This window comes from Ornithodoros turicata, chromosome 1, assembly GCF_037126465.1.
Source record: "Ornithodoros turicata isolate Travis chromosome 1, ASM3712646v1, whole genome shotgun sequence".
Taxonomy (NCBI): domain Eukaryota; kingdom Metazoa; phylum Arthropoda; class Arachnida; order Ixodida; family Argasidae; genus Ornithodoros; species Ornithodoros turicata.
In genome coordinates, this window is record NC_088201.1 from 32,740,422 (window position 1) to 32,762,516 (window position 22,095).

Sequence of the window (22,095 nt, forward strand, 5' to 3'; positions counted from 1 at the left end):
GGTATTGTTGACTGGGCGCGGAAAAGGGAATACAAGGCAAGCGAAGTGGGCCAGTATAAACGTGCATGGCTAATTATGCACTACTTATTATTCATACTAGTGACGTCGTCTCTGACGTCATTTATTTACAATCGTAGTAGTCCGCGCAACGGATGGATGGCGCTGACCGTCTCTTTCATGGCGTCATTCTGAAGACACAGGGGCCTATGGGAGTTGCGCTACCTGTTTAAATATACCTTGTTTGGCACTCAGTTGTTGCATCGTGTGTAAGCCGCGTGTGTACTTGCATCAAGTCCTCCAAGCCGAAAAGTGTTCTTGACAGAAATGTAAGCTGGACATGTTGCACTTTTCTGTGTATATATATGTGTTTGTGTGTCAGCACGCAAGTGAAGATTGGTATGTGTAAAGAGTGTGTGCATATAAAGCGGATAAAGCTCAGATTCCATTTGGCATCAAAGGTGGTCAGTATTGTGCTAAGTAGAGACCCGCAAGTACTCGAAATAAATAATAAAACAGCAACCGTCGGCAAAAGCATCTCTGTGTATTGGTGTTATGAAATGTAATGTATACGAAGCGTAAAGATATATGCATGCTGTTGGTGCGTGTAGAGCTGCTGACGTTTCAATCTGGGCTACCTTGAGTCACTTAAACCGGTCCCGTGCAAGTGAGCAACGGAGGTCCGTTATCCCTACCTTTGTGACTTCTACTCTGCGAGCTTCCATATGCACTGGGAATACTGTTATCTAACACTCGAGTATGATCTGTATATTGCGTATAAGTCTGATGATTAACGAGGCATTGTCAAGGAAGAAGTCTATACACCCGGGCTTGTAATGTAAGTAAATAACGGGCACATAATATGTATAGTGAAATGCTTTTTAGGTGCTAGCCTTTTCGGTGACCTCTTGATTGTTGCTTCCCAGTATCCTGTTATCGATTTCAGTTACCGCATCAGCTTATTTTGCAAATGCGGTATGAAGGTTTTGTGTGATTTTTCGATAGCGCGTAACCCATTTTTAGCTTGCTCTTCCTGATGCATATCATATGCGACGCGTGGTTGTAATGCATAGACTGAATACTTTAACACATGTCTGTTGGAAACCTGGAAGGACTGCACCTAACTGAAAACTTCACTATCTAATGCAGACATCCGTGACGTTGTGTTTGCATTTTTCAGAAGCTCACACTTCCATCATATCAAATGCATATTACCATCAAAATTTTCCATTTTCTTCTGTGTCTGAAACCTTATGACCACAGGTAGCACAATATGTGACAAGCATGCTATTCAATTTTTGCATTGGATTGTGATCAAATAACATACTTCATGATATGTTTAGCTTCTTCCTCAAACCTTCCAACTGCAGCAGCCTATTTTTAGCTTCTCTTAAAAGGTATTGCCTGTGGCACAGCCTGTTGTGAAATGTAGGTGAAGCTCACAATGAGAAAATCGTCACTTTTATCAAGAACATACCATGCAAATCCATGGGCTGAAATGTTAAGTACTTTTGTTGCTTCAGCAAAAGAGTAGTCGAAGACTATACAGTTTTATTGACTTGTCCATAAACAGCGCGATGGCCTTTTATGACAGCGCTGATGCAAGCGAGTTGGTTTCTGTCAAGGGATGACATGGTGCAGAACACGAACAAGACGACACAACACACACAATCACCTTTGTGTGTTGTGTTGTCTTGTCTATGTTCCGCACCATGTTGTCCTTTGAAAGGGTAGTATCTGCAACCATTTCTAATTTAAGTTAAGGGAAATTGCTTCTGAGCTGCCAAGTCTGAGGTGAGTTGTATACATGTAAATAGTATGATGTGCACCCTCTAGTTGTTCTCAGCCAGTGGTTTTGGCAAAAAATGCTGTATGTTAACAACCAAGACGAAGTTTAATACGGAAATAAATTTCATGTATGCATAAGAAGGTGGTCTTTAAGAGATTTACCATAAATTTTGTGGAGAAACTGAAAGAAAGAAACACAAGAGAGAAGGAAGAAGCATAATGTGGAAGTTATGGTGTTTCTTCTGTCTTACTGGGTCACTAGTAAATTTCCAGCAGCAAAATATTGCAAGGCACCTGCCAAGAATGATTTTATGTGGATACTTTTGATGATGTGTTGTACTACACAAACTTAATATCTAAAGACAGTCCTATTCCCTCCTAATGTTGTGAGGTGCTCTGCATAGCCATATTGACCCTAAAGAATTTTTGTTCACTTATTAAATTACCATAGCTTGCACAAAATCTTACTGCTCACTTAATCTCTCTCTCTTTTTCATTAGCTCATTTAGGGCACGTCACAATGACTTCAGCTGCTGAAGTTAGGCAACAGTTCATAGACTTCTTTGCGAAGAAGTATGAGCACACATATGTCAAATCATCCTCTGTTATTCCACATGAGGATCCTACGCTCCTTTTTACAAATGCTGGAATGAACCAGGTGAGGCTGCATGGTTTATGAAGAGGCTCTGTTGAAATACGAATTGCTCCTAATACTTGCCTTCAGCCGTGTCTGCATAACAGCTTTAAGCTTTAGTATGAGAAAGTTTGTTATTTCCGTTTTGCTTCCTTCCAGTTTAAACCCATATTTTTAGGCACTGTTGATCCAAACAGTGATGCAGCAAAGTACAAGCGCGTTGTTGACACCCAGAAGTGCATTCGTGCTGGTGGAAAACATAATGATCTTGATGATGTTGGCAAAGATGTCTACCATCACACATTTTTTGAAATGTTGGGAAACTGGTCGTTTGGTGACTTTTTCAAGGTTAGTGTAAGACTGGCATGTTGCAGAAAATAACTGTAATAACACCCTTCATTTCACATGCAGAAGGAAATTTGCACCTGGGCTTGGGAGCTTCTCACCGAGGTCTACAAGCTTTCGGCGGATCGTCTGTATGTTACATATTTTGGGGGCAATGAGGAGGCTGGGCTGAAGCCAGACTTGGAATGCAAAGATATATGGAAGAGCTTGGGGTGAGCTATCTTAGCACGTGTACTGGTTGTTGCAGTATCCTAATTTTGCGAGAACTAATTTACGAGCATCTTACGATAATACTACCTCTTATTATAGTATTCCTGAAGAGAGAATTCTACCAGGCAGCATGAAGGACAACTTCTGGGAGATGGGTGAAACAGGGCCATGTGGCCCCTGCTCTGAAATGCACTATGATCGTATTGGAGGGCGAAATGCACAACATCTTGTGAATGCAGATGTTCCTGATGTCTTAGAAATCTGGAACCTTGTGTTCATCCAGTACAACAGGTAGTCTCTGCATTTGTAATCGTAGACTCTGACTGTCGCGATTGGGGGGTGCTTTTCCTTGCCTTTCCTTGGGAAGTTAACCTGCTTCTTCAACCATCGTAACACTCCACAGTACATCCTATCGTGTGCTTTGTAAATTATGCGCCTGTTGGAGGCGGTCAGCATGATCGTATACAGTACTAGAAATTCAGTCATCCCTTTATTGCCATACTGAATGACTGGAGAAAAATGGCAAGATAATGTCGATTTCTATAACGGTTTCGAAAAATGTGATAGACATGTGCCTCATGTTAGTGTTCTTTCCTTGGATGACGTGGGCTGCTGTACCTTGTTACTACCAGCCAGCAGAAATGTTTGACTTTGTGGCGACGATCCATGTGCTTGAAGTGTGGATCACATGGAAAGACTGTCCCGTTTGTCTTCTCAAAATCTGTATCAAATTTAGCGTTCACTTTACCTAATCTTGGTTTGCTTTATGTGTGTTGTTTAGTAAATATGCTCTTAGCCTTCTCACTGGAGGTGTGAGCGCATTTATTTCTCTTCTTGATTTGTACGACATGCCCTCATTGAAGTGTCTAAAGCAGATTCCGTAAATGGGCCTCACAATGAAGTTTGCTAGTAAATGAGCAATAGCTGATTGTGTGACACTGAATACTCTGTGTTTGACTGTAACTCTTTTGTTGTCCAGGGAAAGTGACGGTACTCTACGTCTCTTGCCAAAGCAGCACGTCGACACAGGAATGGGCTTTGAGCGCCTTGTGTCAGTCATTCAAAACAAACCATCCAACTATGATACTGACGTCTTTGTTCCGCTGTTTGAAGCCATTCAGAAGGTAATTCGGCTAGAACATAAGAAAAGGTGGGAGTGAGCCAGTCTGTTCATTTTGATGCAGGCTACGGGTGTGCGACCTTATCAAGGTCTTGTGGGTAAAGATGACGTGGATGGCATTGATATGGCATATCGAGTACTCGCAGATCATTCAAGAACTCTTACCATTGCACTCTCAGATGGTGGCCGACCAGACAATGTGGGCAGAGGGTAAGTTCTTTCTTGTTCTGTTATTGGCCAGTAAAGGTTGTGACTCACTGATGCACATCCAGGTATGTGCTGAGAAGAATCCTCCGAAGGGCAGTGCGCTATGCTACGGAAAAGATGAATGCAGCTCCTGGCATGTTCGCTAGCCTCGTGCCAGTTGTAGTGCAGATATTGGTAGGCATTATTTTTGTCCATAATGATGCAACGATGTAACTCAATATTCACTATAGAAATAGGGCATGCATAATGAGCCAGTATTTTTACAGGGTGATGTGTTTCCAGAGCTAAGGAAAGACCCTGAATCTGTGAGTATACCTTGTGAACATTGCTTCTTGCTGTGCAGTATTGTTTATCTATAACTGGGCTCTTTTTGAGTTAATTTTGGATGACATAAGCATTTTTGAACATGCTCTTTGTTGCATTCAAGATCATGGACATCATCAATGAAGAAGAAAGCCAATTTTTGAAAACTTTGTTGAGGGGAAGGCGCCTGCTTGAGAAGACTGTTGCAAAACTAGGCGGTCAAAAATCCCTTCCTGGTATGATGTTACAATGCATTTTTATTAGTTTTTGTATTACTATGGCATAACTTTTTCACGTTTCATTTCTGACCTGAGGTGTAAATATAGGGTAACACATTATAAATGTAGCGCACAAATAAGATCAATGCACCTGTAGATGAGGTTGTTGTAGATGAAATGAAAGGTTATACTTGTGGATGTTACATATGTTGAAAGAGGGATAGAGTTGCATACTCTGCAATTGGCATGGTTTGTCCGCACATCATCTGATCCTAGCTTTGCGCATCATAAGTCTTCAGGGTCTTCTTTGTTCTAGACAGCACTGATATATTGCATAGGATTTCTTTTCTTGCACGTAGCTTACAGTTTTCAAGGTTCTAGAACCTGTAACACGAACACACAAATGCAATACTTCATGTGAAGATACTGAGAAAACATCTAGTCTGTCTTGAGGACCATTGCACACACAGCCATGTACACACACACACACACATGAATGCATGATTACTAGATGTTTGTGCATTTACAAGCTGTCTAAGCATTCTCTTGCATGTATTTGAGACGTTCGGCGGTTAACTAATTCACGTCCTCTGTCATGTCGTAGTTCCCATTATGTGCTGGGATTGTGACTGTCAACAACGAACATTTTTGGGAGGGAAAAGAATTTGATTATGTTACTGAAATTGGTACTGAGGGTAGAAAAATGTGACATCTTACTGGAACAATTTGGGCACTAGGAAATTTGTACGCAATTTATCCTAACAATTTTATTGTTGTAGGTGATGTTGCATGGCGGCTGTATGATACATATGGTTTTCCGATCGACCTTACCCAGCTAATGGTTGAAGAGAAGGGTTTGGCTGTCGATTTTGATGGCTACGAAAAATCCAAAGCAGCTGCACAGGTAATTAATTTGTCTTGCTTCACCTGTGGGGCTTGCCACAGATCGCATGTTAGTACTCATTTTGGGAGGGTTCTGTTTGTTTCCCAAATCAAGTGAGAAGGTGTGTGTCTCCAGCATCAGAGGTAGAAAGATAAAAAGTGTACATACCTATTATATACCAGACAGATAGATTTTTTCATGGAAATAATAGTGCATACCTTCTGCAGACATAATTGTAATGTTTAAAATATGGCCACTAAATATCTGGACTCCCAACTTGTAGCCGGACATTTAACCAAAATATGATGCATGTTAGAAACTGTATTAACCTTCAGTGTGAGAATGCCCTCCAGTGATAGGATGCTTCTATATTCGGCAATACTAGTAAATGACATTCATGTGCCTTGCTCCATTTTATCAAATTTTTTAACAATAGTCAAAAACTTGTGTTCCTATTCTAGCTGGCGTCACAGGCCAGTGATGCGAAGGTGGACAATGGTCTCAAGTTGGATGTGCACACTATTTCTGAACTACAGACAAAAGGCATCCCACCAACTGACGACTTACCCAAATACAACTATACCTGCACCCTCCCAGAGAAACATGCTGTCTATGGTGATAACTTTTTTTCTGTTCATGCTGTATCACATAGTACAGTAAAGGTTACATGTGGCTATAAATGGTGACCACTGCATAGTACGTAAACAGTTGTTAGCTGGATTGTGGTTCCTGTTCACGTTTAGTAACAAGTAGTGTTTATTAAATGGCCTGATACAATATGAGCATTGGTAACATGCTATCATGTTCAAATGCGACACCACATAACATGATGCATGCGATGTTCCTCTTGCAGAATTCGCTGCTTGCTCTGGTACTGTACTTGTACTTCGGAACAAGAAGCAGTTTGTGCAGTGTGTCGAAGCTGGTGAACAATGCAGCATTATTCTGGATAGAACAAATTTCTATGCTGAATCCGGTGGGCAGATCTATGATACTGGATTCATGACTTCGGAAATTGGTGATGTACGTAATGTTATCTTCGAAGTGAAAGTTCTCTATGCACATGATTCACAGCATATACTGTACATCATTGTCTGCCTTTCTTTACCATATCTAAAATGTTTCATTTGTAGGACGTAGAATTTGTTGTCACAGAAGTACACATTCAAGGAGGTTTTGTTGTCCATATCGGAAAGCTGAGTATCGGCACCTTGAAGGTTGGTGACAAGCTGAAACTCTTCGTGGATGAGGTATGTTAGGCACTTTGTATCAAACAGTGCAGCTATTGACTCATGGCTGTTGTAATCTCATGGATGGTACTTCATTGTATTTAGGCTCGTCGTAAATTGGTCATGAATAACCACACTGGGACCCACATACTAAACTTTGCCCTTCGGAAAGTACTCACAGCAGAAGCTGACCAACGTGGTTCTCTTGTAGCACCTGATCGACTTCGGTTTGACTTTGCTAACAAGGTACAGCTCTTCCTCTGTCGTAGACCTGTGTGTATAGGGTTCTACTCAGACCAGATATGTTGTACAGTAGAACCTTTTTACGGTGAAGTTGGTCAGACCATTACAAAATTTCACTATATACCAGTATCACCACGAAATCAGTAGTTCATGCTTGGGGTTTCAACACACTGGGACCGCAAGTTTCCTTCACTATATCCATGTATTAACTATATGCATGTTCACTGTGTAGAGGTTCTACTGTAATGGCAACTCAGCTGTCAATGGTAATTCATCCATAGAGTGATCAGTAAAGGCAAGTTAAACCCAGCAGCTTCCAGCCTTATTTAAGTCATGTTCCTCTACATTTCATGGTGAAATGCTGTGTATCCCACAAGCCTTTCCTGGAAAAAGAGTGACTGCTGTGAAACATGATGTACTAAGCAGTCATTGGTTATGCTAGTCACTTTCATATCTTTGACTCAACAGCCCCACACTGCTGCTTCTCATCAGTTTGTTGCTAGCAAGCGGAACTGTCCCATAATGATTGTTACATGTTGAGATGAACCATATAGTGATAATGTAGAACATACATTTAAACTGAAAATCTATGGGGGAAAGGTGGTACAGTCCACTGTTCACAGACTGCACTTCAGTATTTGCTCTTTTTGTGTTGACAAGAAAGTAGCATTGTCATTACTTTTTGTCATTACTTTTTTTTTTTTTTTTTCACTCAAGTAACTTGCATGTGGACATTTGCCTGATGAAACTGCCGGTAAAACTTGAACGTACACAACATTCAATAAAATAAGAAACTAATAGTGATGTATGTTTCAAAAGCGTAACGCATGTCAATACCAGTGATATAGATTGTGCATAGAGGGGTACCATTCGAGGATTCGAGGAAGTAGTAAGTACCCAAAACGTAAAATCTGTTTAAAGATCCTCTGGTGCTTGTATTTCAGAGACAGAGTCAATTGTGGCTGATCATCAATAATCAGTTTCTACTATTGGACAGCTAATATTGTAAAAAATGAAGTTGATAACATTGTACATGTTTAAACTATCATATTGCTTCACAAATTCATCAGCACAGACTTTCAACATGTCACAAGCAGATACTAACATGTGCTGTGATGACATTTCTGATGTGTTCCTTTGGAGGTGTAACTTTTGCCATGTGGTGCTTGGAAAGTGACTTGTAAAGGAACTCCCAAAATTGTGCGTGTTTCATTGGCATGTTTCACTTCAGAATGTTTCAACGTGAGGCCTTAATGTGAATTTTTGTCACAGGACCAGTTCTTGGGGCATACATTGATGGTACAAACATTATTTTAATTCTTATGAGTTGCAATGTCAGTTGCCTACAGTAATGTGTATGCACCTGCCAGTGCAACAATTGCAGTTGTGCTTGTCGTGAAGCCATTTATTACCGCAGTACGTTAAAAGGAAGAAAAAGGAAACGTAAATATTGTCACAATCCAAATTTGATTCACGTTTTAAATGGGATGTACTATGGTTGCATGAAATAGTCAAAAGTTATAAATGTCTGTATAGACCTGTCTTGTAGTCCATGAATTCAAGATCTGAATGGTGCATTCTCTTATGATATGGAGGTGAAATGACCTTAACAGGGCTGTGACACTTTGATTGGTGTGGTTCATTACATCAGGTGCACACTGTATTACACACTAGAGTATTGAGGAAAAAATAATTATTTTTCTGCGTATCTTACTTGGCGAGATATAAACCCTTGAACACACGTACTCGTTAAGCCCTGACATCAGAGTTCCCGCCATTCCGATTGGTATTCGTAAGCACGTGACCTCTCTCTTACTTCCTTACTGACTGTGATGCCTGCCGTGACGTCCGAGCAGCATGAGTTTTGGTATTCGCAGTGCTGGTTTTCTACTCTATGTCTATTACCCCCTTTACTGTAATTTGGAACGCAGGTTTACATCGGTGCAAATAATTGCAGTTTACATTTACGCGGAATAACTTGATATGAAAGGGTGGATTGTTTTTCAGAAACCAATGTCCCCAAGTGAAGTGAAGCAGGCTGAACAAGCTGCTAATGAACTTATCTCGAAGAATGAAGAAGTCTATGCAAAGGACTCTCCACTTCCACTTGCCAAAGCCATTCAAGGACTTCGTGCTGTATTCAACGAGGTTAGTTTATTGGAGGAAAGTTTGCCATCTGTCACGCGAGGGGTGTGGCATAGGGTGCAATGTTGCTCCCACCACCACCACCACCACCACCACCACCATCAATGCTAAATATACATCAGTCAACAAATATGCCTGATAAAGAAGCAAAGGAAATCATTGACTTTTTGTATGAGACATCATAACGACTTTTGATGCAGGGAAATATTTATGCATATTACGAGGGGTGTTCAAGTCAAACCGGGACTTTTCATTTTTCGCAAAAGTAAAATGAACTTACAGGCGAGAAATTAGTTTTATTTTTCGACGTAATCTCCAGCTGGGCACTAATGCACTTGTCCCAGCGTTTCACGAGGGCTTGGATGCCAGCAGCATAGAAAGCCTTACCGGCGCGTAGCAGCCATGATCGAACCGCATTCTTGACCTCGTCGTCGCAGCTGAAGTGGCGGCCCCCGAGGAACGCCTTCAGTGGCCCGAAGAGATGGAAATCGCTGGGGGTGAGGTCTAGACTGTAAAGGGGATGTGGCAGCAACTCCCAGCCAAGTTCCTGTAAGGTGCGTGTCGTGAGATGCGCGGTATGCGGGCGTGCATTGTCCTGTAGGAGGAGGACTCCTTTGGTGATGAGGCCCGGCCGCTTTCGCTTCAGCGCTTTATGTACATCCCTGAGAACCTGGCAGTAATATGCACTATTGATGGTGGTACCACTGGGCAGAAAATCATCATGAACAACGCCAGTCTTGTCCCAGAAAACCATGACCATGACCTTACCCGCAGAGGGGGTGCTTCGGAACTTCTTGGGAGCTGGGGAGCCCGGATGCTTCCACTGTTTTGATGTTCGTTTTGACTCAGGAGTGAAATGGTGCACCCGCGTTTCATTGCACATGATGATCCGATCAAGGAACGGCTGTCCTTCCGTGTCGAAACGGTATCTCAGCTCTTGGGAGATTTCCAGTCTTCTCTGCCGGTCAAACACGGACAGCTGCCTCTGGACCCAACGATATCTGGACCCAACGAATATCAGATGACTTTACGCCTTCATTCACGAGAAACTTCATGACAATTCGCTGTTCGATGTGCGTGCTCACCTCATTGTCGGCCATGTTATCCAGCACGTGTCTTCTGTTTTGCACAAACTTTGGACCACCACGTGCTGAACGCAGAGGCATGTCGCGTGTGAAAAATGACGAAAAAGAAGTAGCGCGAGCCATTTGTACAGTCAGGAGACAGAAAGTCCTGGTTTGACTTGAACGCCCCTTGTATTTGTACTCACTGCCTTTGTTGAGCATGTTATGATATCCCTCGAAATGTTCCAATTGTATACAGGATAGGTAGACTTCTTGGGGGGGAATCTGGCCCCTAGGAAACATTTCTGGGATGGGCTGTGGCTCCTCCACAGTCAGCACCCATGGGTTAGTGCACCATTTCTAGCAAATGTTTCACGGTGCTTAAAACAAGATGACATACCATGAGGGGACCACATATCGACATGGGGCATGGGGAAATTCACACTTCTCCACTTCACAAGAATTTAAGTAATGCAAGGTTGTTTATGGGAATTATATCACTGTGTACCTTATTGGTAGTGTTCCGGGTTTTCGGAGTTTATTATGTTCTGAGGATTCTGAGATTTTCGTCGTTTACTTTTCATATCTCTGATAATATCCGAAGTTCAGAGAAAAAGTTACAGCTGTGAAACGACATATTCACAAAAAGGATGATGTGCTGTCATCCCAAAATGCTCATTGTCAACAACATATATGCCATGATCACTTGGCTAAGTGAACACCTCAATATCCTTGTGTTCCTCTACATAACCGTTAGACAGCTTTCGCTTGCGTCTGATCATGCTGTCAGTGTTGCAACCTGAAGCTGTCCTTTCATGAAGACAATTTGTATGCCGTCTGTGTTTCCTTGTTTACTACACTGTATTGCACAAATGCACCGTATTTCACCGTAAGTTCACTGTATTACATGGATGCTTCTCAAAAGACAGCTGCATGCTGGATTTGGTTTAACCAAATTATTTGGTTAGTCACCGTTCCTTGTCGCAGGGGTTGGTAACCGGTGATGCGAGGTAATCTTGACACCAAAAGAAACAATTCAACCAGTAAACTACTTATCAAGGCATGGCGTTTCTTGCTCAGTTCTCGATTACTGGAACCCACAAATACGGAATTTTTTGAATAAATCTGTATTGCTTAAAATTTTTCTGGCATATCTTTTTCAGATTTTTTTGAATAAAATCCGAAAAGCTGGAACCCTACTTATGAGTTAGAAATACTACTGACAGTTGCATAGAACTAAAACATAATAAACCAGGAATAATCCTAGTGAGGAATAATCTTCAAACGAAAAATAACCCCTAGAAAGAGGTACACTGTGTGTTCGTCTCTCTCGGGGGCATAATAATGGGGGAGGGATAAAACACTGCATATTAATGTATGGGCAAACACTGTTGTAATCCTTCAGTTTATTTGGGGATGGCTAATGCTTCCTTGGTGCGCTTCTTGCTCAGAGTATTAGACTGGACAATTCACACTAGATCTTTCTTGCTACACTGCAGACATACCCGGATCCAGTACGAGTGGTATCAGTTGGTATCCCAGTGGAGGACCTTTTGGCAGACCCTACTAGCCCCGCTGGCTCAGTAACGTCTGTGGAATTCTGTGGTGGAACGTAAGTGAGCAACTGTTGAGTAACATTTTTATTGCACAGAACAGGACAACAAGTTTTGCAAAATCCAGCTTTTGCACATCTTGGTGCTCAGGAGTGACAGCCACCATTAGATTGTCATTTTGTTAAAAAGTGGCATGACATTCAGGTTGCTTCTGCCATGTGGTAGATGGACAGTGAAACAGCAACATAACACACTCACACAGCCCATTGCATCAAAGTCACATCTTTGCAAAATAATAACTGCTGTTCTCAAAGGAAAATGGGATGAATGCAGAACAAGCACTGTGAGTGCTGATCCTAAAAGGCCATGTGTGCGATGGTGATAGAAGAGGAGATTTTGAATCTGCTTTATATGTGTCGACTTTTCCCCTATGTAAGCGGCTTTATTCACTATAACTTTGATTAGATAGGTTAATAGGATACAGATCGGCTAACATGTCCGCCCGTTACGGCGGCGTCAGAAGGAATGTCCGTGTACAAGCCCTACGTGCTTTTTCTTCTGTCAAACCCTGGATGGACTTCGCTCATTCTGCTCCTCCTGTTGCGTCTGCTCCCTTTGCGGGGCCCCCATGTCAGTAGTTTACAACACCTATTAGTCTGCCACATAACGCAAGTAATGTACTATAAACCTGCCTGTCCGTATCTCTACAAGTTTATATTGAAGTTACAAAGGACTGGGTTTATTCTAAAGGTGTGACTTCTGACCTCTTCTTATTACCTGATTGAGAATTACTCATCTATACTATAACTTATTAAATAAATGATGAAGTATCAATATATCATGATTGCATCACTGGTTGTTTTATGCGCTTTGTTGCTCCTGATTGTCCTCAACCAGCGTGACAGCATCCCATGTGTCTCATAAGTTGTTTTTTTTTTCTCTCATATTCAGCTGACAGTGTACATTTCTGTATGCAACACACAGTCAACATTCATTGTGCTGGCATGATTCAAGTATGTGATGGGCAAATGACTAATAAGAGAAAGATTGATTGTAAAATTACTTTGCTCACTTGACTTAGTGTATGCTACGTGTGTTCTTTAATTTATGGCAGATACATATAAACAAATAAGATGCCTGCACACATTATTTTTGGTTACCAAAGTGAGTCACCAAGATCTTCATGTTGGTAATTACATTGTCTTTCAGTGCACTATCCACCTCAGCTTGGGAGTTTTTAATCATAGTGTTTGGTGCCGTTGTGGTAACCTCTACCGAGTGTTGCATGTAGTACATAGATTGCAAGAACCAAGATTAACTCCCTCTTCCATTCCATATGTGTATCTGATAGTACTTCATAATTTAAAAAATTTCATCTACACGGTACAGTGCACCTCAATTCACCCGTATGATGATACGTGCAGCCAGTAGTGAATGTCAATAATAATTTTTATTGCTAAATTATATCCATCACATACTTAGGACAAGTCAAGTCCAAGTTTGAGAATGCAACTAATGTGTGACACTAACTCTGACATAACTTCATATGGTGAAGTATTGTATATGAGACTACGATGTAGTTTTTCTCGTGTCATTTGTAGTAGTTCCTTGTGTAGTCTTTTAGTAGTTTATCCCACAGATGTCCGTAGTGGTTCATGCATTACCAAACTGTTTATTAATGGTAAATTTGTATGGGGATTTTGGATTGTACTCTCGTGCCAGATTCCAACCAAGGTATTCACTATTTGGCAAGGGCACATATTTACCTGGTGCTTTTGAAGTCCGCTAGCACTTTTTTGCTCAGCATTCAAACTGCCAGCCAATTAGATGTGTGATATTCATCTTTCTGTGTGGAGATGAGAAGCAAACATTGAGAAAGTGGGCGAGACAAAATACATTTTCCAGTCACAAGGAAGTTTGTCTGTCTTGCTATTCTTGAATTATAACACAAAGAAAACAATTTCTTTGCAGCCATCTGAAACGTGCAGGGCATGTAGGAGATTTTGTGATTGCAAGCGAAGAGGCCATTGCTAAAGGAATTCGGCGCATTGTCGCGTTAACAGGCCCAGAAGCTGCAAAGGTATGGTCTCACGAATGTCACAATGAAACTAAAGGAGCCTTTTGTGCACCTCTTTTCACTTGTGGTTTTATTTCATTACCTTTTATTGTCACAAATGTGCATTAATGAGAAACGCTAATGTAAATATTTAAGTTTTCTATGTGGCATGGTGCTAGAAAATATTTCGAATAAGGTTGTTTTGCTCAACCAATGTCATGACTGTCACATATGTACATGTATGTATGCTGTCGTAATTGAATGTCACTGCTGTCACACAAGTATCTACACTACACCAATGCAGCTAATCATGTGGTCATGCTCCACAAGCATTTATTCGTTGGTACAAATGGTAAGTACGCACACATCATGCAATATCACTTACAATAAGCGAGAGATTATTTAGATGATTACATGTACATGCATGGGTGGTTATCGTTTTTGAATGAAGGAATTGCAGATGTTGAAATTTTCCTGTGTGAGCAAAATATGAACAAGGGGAGGGTGTTCTTTCACCCCAATATTGAGTCAACTAGTCAAGTGTAAGTCATTTTGTTGGACATGCTGTAGCCCTATCCCTCCTAACAATGAATGAATAGTATGGAAAGCATGCTAGAAAGCACACATTAATTCTGAAAACACTGAAGGGTATGAACAATTGACTACTGAAAAGAAGCTCTACACACTAGGAAAACAATGTGTGAAGCCACAATATTTTTCACGTGTTGCTCGTAAAGGAAAGATGCTGTCGTTAGTTCCATCTCTTCCCAAAACTGCCCTGTGTTTCTTGGTGTGGTGATTGACAAGAATGTAATACATTATGGTATGCAGGCTCCACCTATTCAAGTCTAAAGACACTGTCCTCGAGATCGTATGTATAAGCTGAGCGGCTGGAACAACATTACATGTTAATGACACACATGATGTTCCCCTTGGTAGACCTGACGCTAGACTAGACACAATGTTCCCCTTGGTAAGTGTGGAAGACACGCGTCACCTGCGGCAACGTTTTTTAATTATAAGTTTCCTTGAATAGTAGCTCAAAATGTTAATATCGAATAGAAGAAAGCTAATAGCAAATAGAGGTCCCGTGTTTGTGACCTAAAAGGTTTTGTCGATGTTGCATGGAGCAATGTGGCATTCACGATAACAGAAGGATATTAATGGCGGCCGAAGTTGTTTCCCATCAGTGTACTGTGTTTGTGGGCATTCGCCAATTAGCAGGTCAGAAGTAGCAGTTAGTCGCATTTGTAGTTTCCTATCGTCCATACTGGCATGAAATGGAACAGTATACATGTATGCCAAAACTGAGCAAAGTGAGCCTGAGAATGTATTTTACATTAAAACTAAAAAGCATGAAGAAGGAAGAAATAAGAGTAACCTTTTTTTCTGGCTCTACAGGGTGCAGCCTCTACCGCAATGTCGATGTCTCTAGTACGTATCTAAATTATGCCAAATATGTGGCGTTATACTAGAAGCTGTAAAACAGGGTAAAAATCTGTTGATAACATGTAAAAGAACAGTTTTGAGTGAAAAAGAAAAACAAGCAAAAAGATGAATACACAAGGTGACAAGAGACAGCTCTGGGTGTGAAGTACAGGGGTCGTTCAAGGTTGGCTGAGACTTTTGCTTGAGAAAAATCAGTGAGCAAATGTAATTGAATAAAACTTTTGGAGGACGAAGAACAGTCCTTCTCGGGTCAACAGCACGTGCAGCAGCGGTAGCTATCATGGCGGCGAGAAGTGTGTCTGTATCTGTGGAACGGCGATGCATAATCAAGTTCCTTGCGAAGGAGAACGTCAAACCAGCTGGGATTTTGCGAAGATTACAGTCACAGTATGGGGAACAAACGATGTCAAGGGGACGTGTGTACGAATGGTGCAGACAGCTTGGCGAAGGACGGGATGTGGTAACGAATGAACCACATGGACACGTTCGTCAGACGTTGGCGTGACTGCAGTCACGCCAGTGAACATCGCAGCAGCGCGAGCAAGCCATCCTCGAGAAACGTCGAGTAACAGTTCGGGACATTGCAGCCCAGCGTAATGTTAGTGTCTGCAGTGTGGAGACAATCATTCACGAGCACTTACTGTTCCACAAAATCTACAAGATGGGTTCCCGGACACCTTACTTGTGACCAGAAGGGAGCATGCATGGCAGTCTCTGAGCAGCTGCTGAACCGCTTTCAATCCAAGGGGGCCGAATTTTTGCAAGCAGTCATCGCATGTGATGACACCTGGACGCATCATTTCACCCCAGAGACAAAAAGAAGCAGCATGGAATGGCGACATAAGGCTTTCCTGCCACCAGAGAAAGGCAAGATACAGCTGTCTGCTGGGAAGTCCATGGGAACTGTCTTCTGGGACATACGGGGTGTCATCCATGTGGGCTTCTTGGAGCAAGGGGTCATGATTAATTCCCAATACTACTACACATTGATAAAGGTTACCGTGCGAGACGCAATTCGCAAGAAAAGGCCTGGGATGCAGGGTTGCCAGATGCCAAACTGGTCTCCCGCCAAAACTGATTCAGAAAATAGCCCAAATATAGCCAACTCACGTCAACGCATAAAAGAAAAAATAGCCAAAAGTGTTTTCGTTACTCTGTTCACAAAACCGGGAGAATATACAGCATAAGATAGAGGCATGCAACTTCTCCTGGATTATGGATACATAAGTTCACTTGTAAACTTACTCAGGTATGATTCGGATGGCATAAACTCTTTTCAGCAATGTCCCATGCCGTGGACTGATGAAGTCTCCTGTATAGGATACGAAAGTCAAATATTAAATGTGTGTTGTGTTAAGTCGCTGGAAAATGTTTTCTTCCGGTGTTCTAAAGTGGAACAACCAGCGTGTATAAGAACTACAATATGTGTTGAATCAGATATGATGCACCACGTATATCTTATAACTTTATTGCTTATGTAAATAAAGGTCACTTTGTAGAACGTGAAAAAACAATGTGCAAGTTTCCGCCGATAACGATTCACAAGTAAACAGAAAACGGTTGAGAGCATTAAATAGTTTAATGACCTGAAGAACCTGAAAAAGGGTAGTCTGCTGCACGAAAGTCTCGTTTTCTGCTAATTAAACTAATTAATGCTCTCAACCGTTTTTTGTTTACTTGTGAAAGGTCACTTTCAACTACTCCAAGCCGGAGGCAGCATGATATCAAGTACAGGTCCCATATACAAGTGGCAGCTTTGCGCAGGTGCTCCCATGCTCGCCACATTGCGAGTTGCTATAACGTGAAGCTGAGGAACCTGACCTTGAAGTTAGCAACTCGCATTGCCGCGGACCCGGCAAATTTTTACTTGTAGCAACCGTTTATATGCGCGCCGTAGTTACTAAACTGTGCACAGACCTGTACACGGTTAGTCTTTAATATTCCAACAGCATTAGTTTTGGGGCTTTTAATAATGGAACACCAGCGAGCCCAAGGCACTATACGTACTCTCTCCAGTTCGCGCAACTTATTCAAACTCAGCAAGTTCAGAAGAAGAATAAAGTCGCACGGGAATTGGTTCCTGTGAACTTCGAAATTCTGATTGTACACGAACAAAAGCTGCGTTGCAGTATCACCACCTGTGTCCGCCACAGGATTACCGAATTCCGAAAAAGGGTTCCGACATATGTGTCTTCGTATCTGCTCATATCTATTCTGCTGCCCATTAGCACGTCTGACCTGGGAGCGCAAAGGATCATTACATTATTCAGTCTCGACGGACGGCAGTGCATTATTATGTGCTGGGACACAAATGCAGAAACGAGGGGTGACCGGGGTGACAGTTGTCGTGTGGTCGTGTGCTGTCGTCCGAGCGCATGGCGTGAAACGCTGTTATAGCCCAAAAATAGCCAAGTAGCCAAAATGAAAAACGTCCCGCCAACTGTCACAAAAAGTAGCCCAATTTGGCGGTTTATAGCCCAATCTGGCAACCCTGCTGTTGTCTGGAAGGGTCACTCTTCTTCATGACAATGCCCAGCCTCACACAGCGAATTTAACGGTAGCAACCCTAGCCGAAATGCGCAGGGAAGTTTTGCTCCATGTCCTTTACCCTCTACCTCCTGTTGGTTTAATTCAGTTAGCGAAAGTATGGAAGCTTATTTGTTAGAAACAAACAGACAGAAAAATCTGTGGTTTCGAAGGCATGTTCTTTCCACGCAGGCACTGAAAAAGGCGGAGCATTTTCATTCGGAACTTGAGAAGCTCAGGATCATCTGCAAGGAAGCCACTCAGCCTCTCCAGGGGAAGATAATTGTCAAACAAATTGTGGAACTCTCTGAGGTTGAGTAGTTGATCACAAGCAACTATATATTGTTGATCATAACTAGGGTCTGACCTTTCAGGATTAATTGCCTTTCCCAGATTCGGGGGTGAGAAATAGGGTGGTGTTTTTAAATCTCTAATTCGGGGTGAAATTGTGTGCTATTAATACATTCAGCTGTTATTGACTTATCTCTTTTTTTCTGTCCAGCAAGTAGCCTGCAGTTAAAGGTGCATGTATTAGTCAAACATGCATTCCTCATTAATTATAGTTAAGTACCACATGTGGTAACATCAGATGTGCTTCGCATAGTTTATTGTTGTGCTCAATATTTATGTCAGACATGCGTAGAGATTTCTACAAAATAGTATATGTGATATGACATCCAACGAGTGGAACTGTCTTCCTCAGAAAATTGTCATAATTAACGATTTCATTGTACTCAAGCGAGAACTAGCCAATTTCCTGTGTCTTTAATATTTCCGTGTTATTTATTTTCTACTTGTGAAACTTCTATCTTCGCTTACCCCCCTCATGTAATGCCCCAATGAGGCGCCTTGAGGTACTACCATAAATAAATATGTGATTGGAACTGCGGGAGAAACACTAATTGGTCTGGTTCAGGGGGTAATGATCAGAACGAATTGGGTTTAACCCAAAAAAGTCAGACCCTAATCATGACACAATTCAAGGTCTCTTTTATGCTGTGTCACTGATAGATTGTCAATTATTACAGGAGATTTCGGTTTCTAACATTTCTTATTGGAAGAAGGATGAGCTGAGAACAGAGCTAAAGAATCTCAAGAAGAAGTTGGATGATCTGGACAGAACACACAAGTCTCAGGCCCAGCAAATGGTAACATTTTGTGTAATTGTAAACTGCTTTCTGGTCTTGTTCTACGAGTAACATTGAAAGTGGTTGTAACGATAATTTTTGTGGAATACATAAAGTTTTACATAAATTTGCGTGCATATCAGGTCAGCCAATAAACAGAACTGGTGACCTTTTCTGCAGTGCAATGATTGATGGTTCATATGTGTGGAATATGCTAGACATGTGCTTAGTCTCACTTGGATTCATGTCAGAGCTGATTCATTTTTGCTCTAGTATTTAAATTGTGATTTGTGGCATTTGGCATTAATATTTCTATACATATATTTACTGTCTTATTTTTAGGCAATTGAGAATGTCAAGAAGCTGCTTGAAGAGAACAAAGATGCAGACTATATTGTGCATGAATTGGAAGTTGGCGACAATGCAAAGGTAAGGGGGCAAGAGATAATTCATAGTTGCCATCCATTGGTGATGTCATCATATTTGTTGTGATTCATCTGATAACATTGAACTCATTCCAAAACAGGCCCTTGATGCTGCACTGAAACAGGTGCGAACTGAAACGCCTAACACACCTGCTATGTTTTTTAGTCGTGACTCTGAGAAAGGGAAAGTAATCTGCCTGAGCTCAGTACCAAAGGTAAGTGCTGCATGAGGTTTTTTGTGTTCTCAAACCACAAGCAAAATGGCAGTGACTTCTGAGATACAATGATATGCTAAATAGATTACAATAAACCACCGTTAATTGGAGCGTGAAGAGATGAAATATCTTAATGAACATTTTCTTGATATGATTCAGGGTTTCTAGCAGCTTTTGGTGCCTTGTTTGCGGATGTTGTTCAGATGCTGTAGCGGGATAAGATGTAACTTGATGGGCTTTCCCCCTACCCTCCCTCCCACTTGTGTTGTCCTAACCGAAAAGTTTTCTAATGAACCATTAACCAATGGTCCATCAAGCCATCAGGTTCCAAAAACCCACCAGACTTGGTGGCCCATTAGGCTTGATGGTTGCCAAACAGTTGTGTATCCCCAAAGCAAGACCATACAGATTCTGTCACATGTGGAAAGGACATAGGTTTAATGATGAAGTAATGAAAGGCCAGGTGCCAAAATTGGTCGGTCCTACTTGTTACACCTCTCATTACCAGTCAAGATAGAATGCAGACTACAATTCCCTTAGCTGACTCCCTTGAACAGAGGTTGTGAGCGACTGCGAAGGGGTTGTGTTAAGCGTTACTGTATTGACGAGAATGAGTGACAAAACGCACCTATTTTATGTCATCATGGGATGGTACATTTGAGCTTTTAACACGCTTTTAAAAATCCTGTGGACTACTTAGTCCTATCCACGCGGATAAAAGTGCAAAGCGGCGGAGCAGCCAGGAGAGAAGGTGGCAGGCGCAGCCCACCAGCACCATCAGATGCAATCTGGTTGTCCACCAGACATCACAAACAGAAATTTGGCAGCCCATTAGGCACCACCGAGGCGGTCTGGTGGTCCACCAGGAAGCATGAAGTTGGATTTGATGGTCCATTAGATGCCATCAGAATATTTTGATGGTCCATAAAACTTCCTGGTAGTGCATCAGAAAAATTTTCAATCGGGCATGTCACTTTGGTACAATAAAATTTTCCTTTTAGTTGTGAGTAAGCAGTCCTAGCATCAACTTCTTTTCTTTGTCCGTGTCCTTTGCTGCTTCGAGTTCTAATGTTAAATGACTTCTGATTGTTTACACTCTATATTTGAGAGAAGACATGTGACCATGTTTGGACCATCACTGTGCTGACAGTTCTATTTGCTTTCAGGAGGTTGTATCAAAAGGATTGTCTGCAAATGACTGGGTGAAAGAGGTGACTGAAGTGATTGGAGGAAAAGGTGGCGGTCGGGATGACTCTGCTCAAGCCTCAGGAACCAACGTTCAAAGTCTGCCCAAGGCTCTCGAGGTAGCCAGAAGATTCGCTGAGCTCAAGCTATCGTCTTGAATGTAGGGCCACAAATCCTAATATTTGGATCATTAAAGGACAAGATAAATACCTGTTTCTGATTGCTTGGAGGGTGGCGTGCTGTTACCGAGCGATCTGCCTGACGGTGGGGCATATGTTGGTCGGCTAATATGAGCTACCATAAAGCACTAAACAAGGTACCACGTCGCGGGTATCTCGTGTTTCGCTTCTCTGTTAGTTACACCCTTTTGGAGAAAATCTCACTTTTCATGTCAGTAATTCAGTCATTCAGTCAATGGGAATCCTCTGTCTCCAGACGAATCAGCCAGAAGAATGATCCAGGCCGAGCTCTCGCGCATCGTCTTCAATGTCCGCAACCCAACCCACTAGCGCCACTACAATATCGACTAGTACACTTCTCTCACGGAAGTGAATGTCGTGGTGCTGGTGTGTGCAATGCTGCTGGAAGGAGGATGAACATTGGAGACAACATCGAATAACACAAACAAGAGCGAGGACTACGAGACAATTGGTTGCAGACTGCGCTCGAGTGCAGAACCCTGCTCTTGATCGCTTGGGAAGAAACGTGGAGCCAGTGTCGGCAGCAGATTGCTGGTCTTAGTTCAGCCTGTTTTTGGGATTACTTCCTCATATCATATATCCATCATATCCGTCATCATTGCCGAACCCGGTCCGAGCTGCCAATCATTGGGTCTTGTCGAGCTACGGTTACTGGATCACCATCTAGGCCCATGGCCTGCCAGACATCATACATACATCGCAAGCGGAAGCTCCCATCTGAAGAACGTACCGTACCCGGCGTCGGGAAAGTCCATGACAGTCGCCGAAACCATCGCCATTAACATTATATGTCAAACTACTTTGCCTTTGTCCGTGCCTCATCCAGCCTACGGGTCTGACGGCCGGTCCACCCTAAGGTCGACATGCCCTCAACCCATGGGCGGAACCCACGGAAAATACGGGCGCGTTTCGTGTGCGGCTTTTTACGGGGGTTCGAACAGTTGTCCGAGCTGCTGTATCATCCGTTCCACAT

The 22,095-nt window shown here is 42.2% G+C and overlaps 1 protein-coding gene across 2 annotated transcripts; it reads left to right on the forward strand.

Moving 5' to 3' along the window:
• Positions 1-240: 240 nt before the first annotated feature.
• On the forward strand, positions 241-21,131 carry LOC135377914 (alanine--tRNA ligase, cytoplasmic-like). Of its 2 annotated transcripts, none has more exons than XM_064610671.1 (23): positions 241-326; positions 2,286-2,443; positions 2,579-2,767; positions 2,831-2,976; positions 3,074-3,265; positions 3,954-4,098; positions 4,159-4,304; positions 4,367-4,475; positions 4,568-4,606; positions 4,729-4,840; positions 5,602-5,726; positions 6,167-6,320; positions 6,559-6,728; positions 6,839-6,955; positions 7,040-7,180; positions 9,185-9,325; positions 11,886-11,998; positions 13,911-14,019; positions 18,163-18,282; positions 18,999-19,118; positions 19,440-19,526; positions 19,624-19,737; positions 20,904-21,131. In XM_064610671.1, the coding sequence occupies exons 2-23, from the start codon at positions 2,306-2,308 to the stop codon at positions 21,078-21,080; spliced, it is 2,904 nt and encodes a 967-aa protein (XP_064466741.1). In that variant the 5' UTR covers positions 241-326; positions 2,286-2,305; the 3' UTR covers positions 21,081-21,131. The 2 variants fall into 2 exon arrangements, with proteins under 2 accessions (XP_064466741.1, XP_064466743.1); XM_064610673.1 differs by lacking the exon at positions 241-326 and adding an exon at positions 662-835.
• The last annotated feature ends 964 nt before the right edge of the window (positions 21,132-22,095 follow it).

Bases quoted from the DNA above. Each gene is read 5' to 3' on its own strand.
- LOC135377914 (XM_064610671.1), top strand. From the start codon at position 2,306: ATGACTTCAGCTGCTGAAGTTAGGCAACAGTTCATAGACTTCTTTGCG. The intron at 6,729-6,838 runs GTACGTAATGTT...TTTCATTTGTAG, and splicing joins TGACTTCGGAAATTGGTGAT to GACGTAGAATTTGTTGTCAC. The intron at 9,326-11,885 runs GTTAGTTTATTG...GCTACACTGCAG, and splicing joins TTCGTGCTGTATTCAACGAG to ACATACCCGGATCCAGTACG.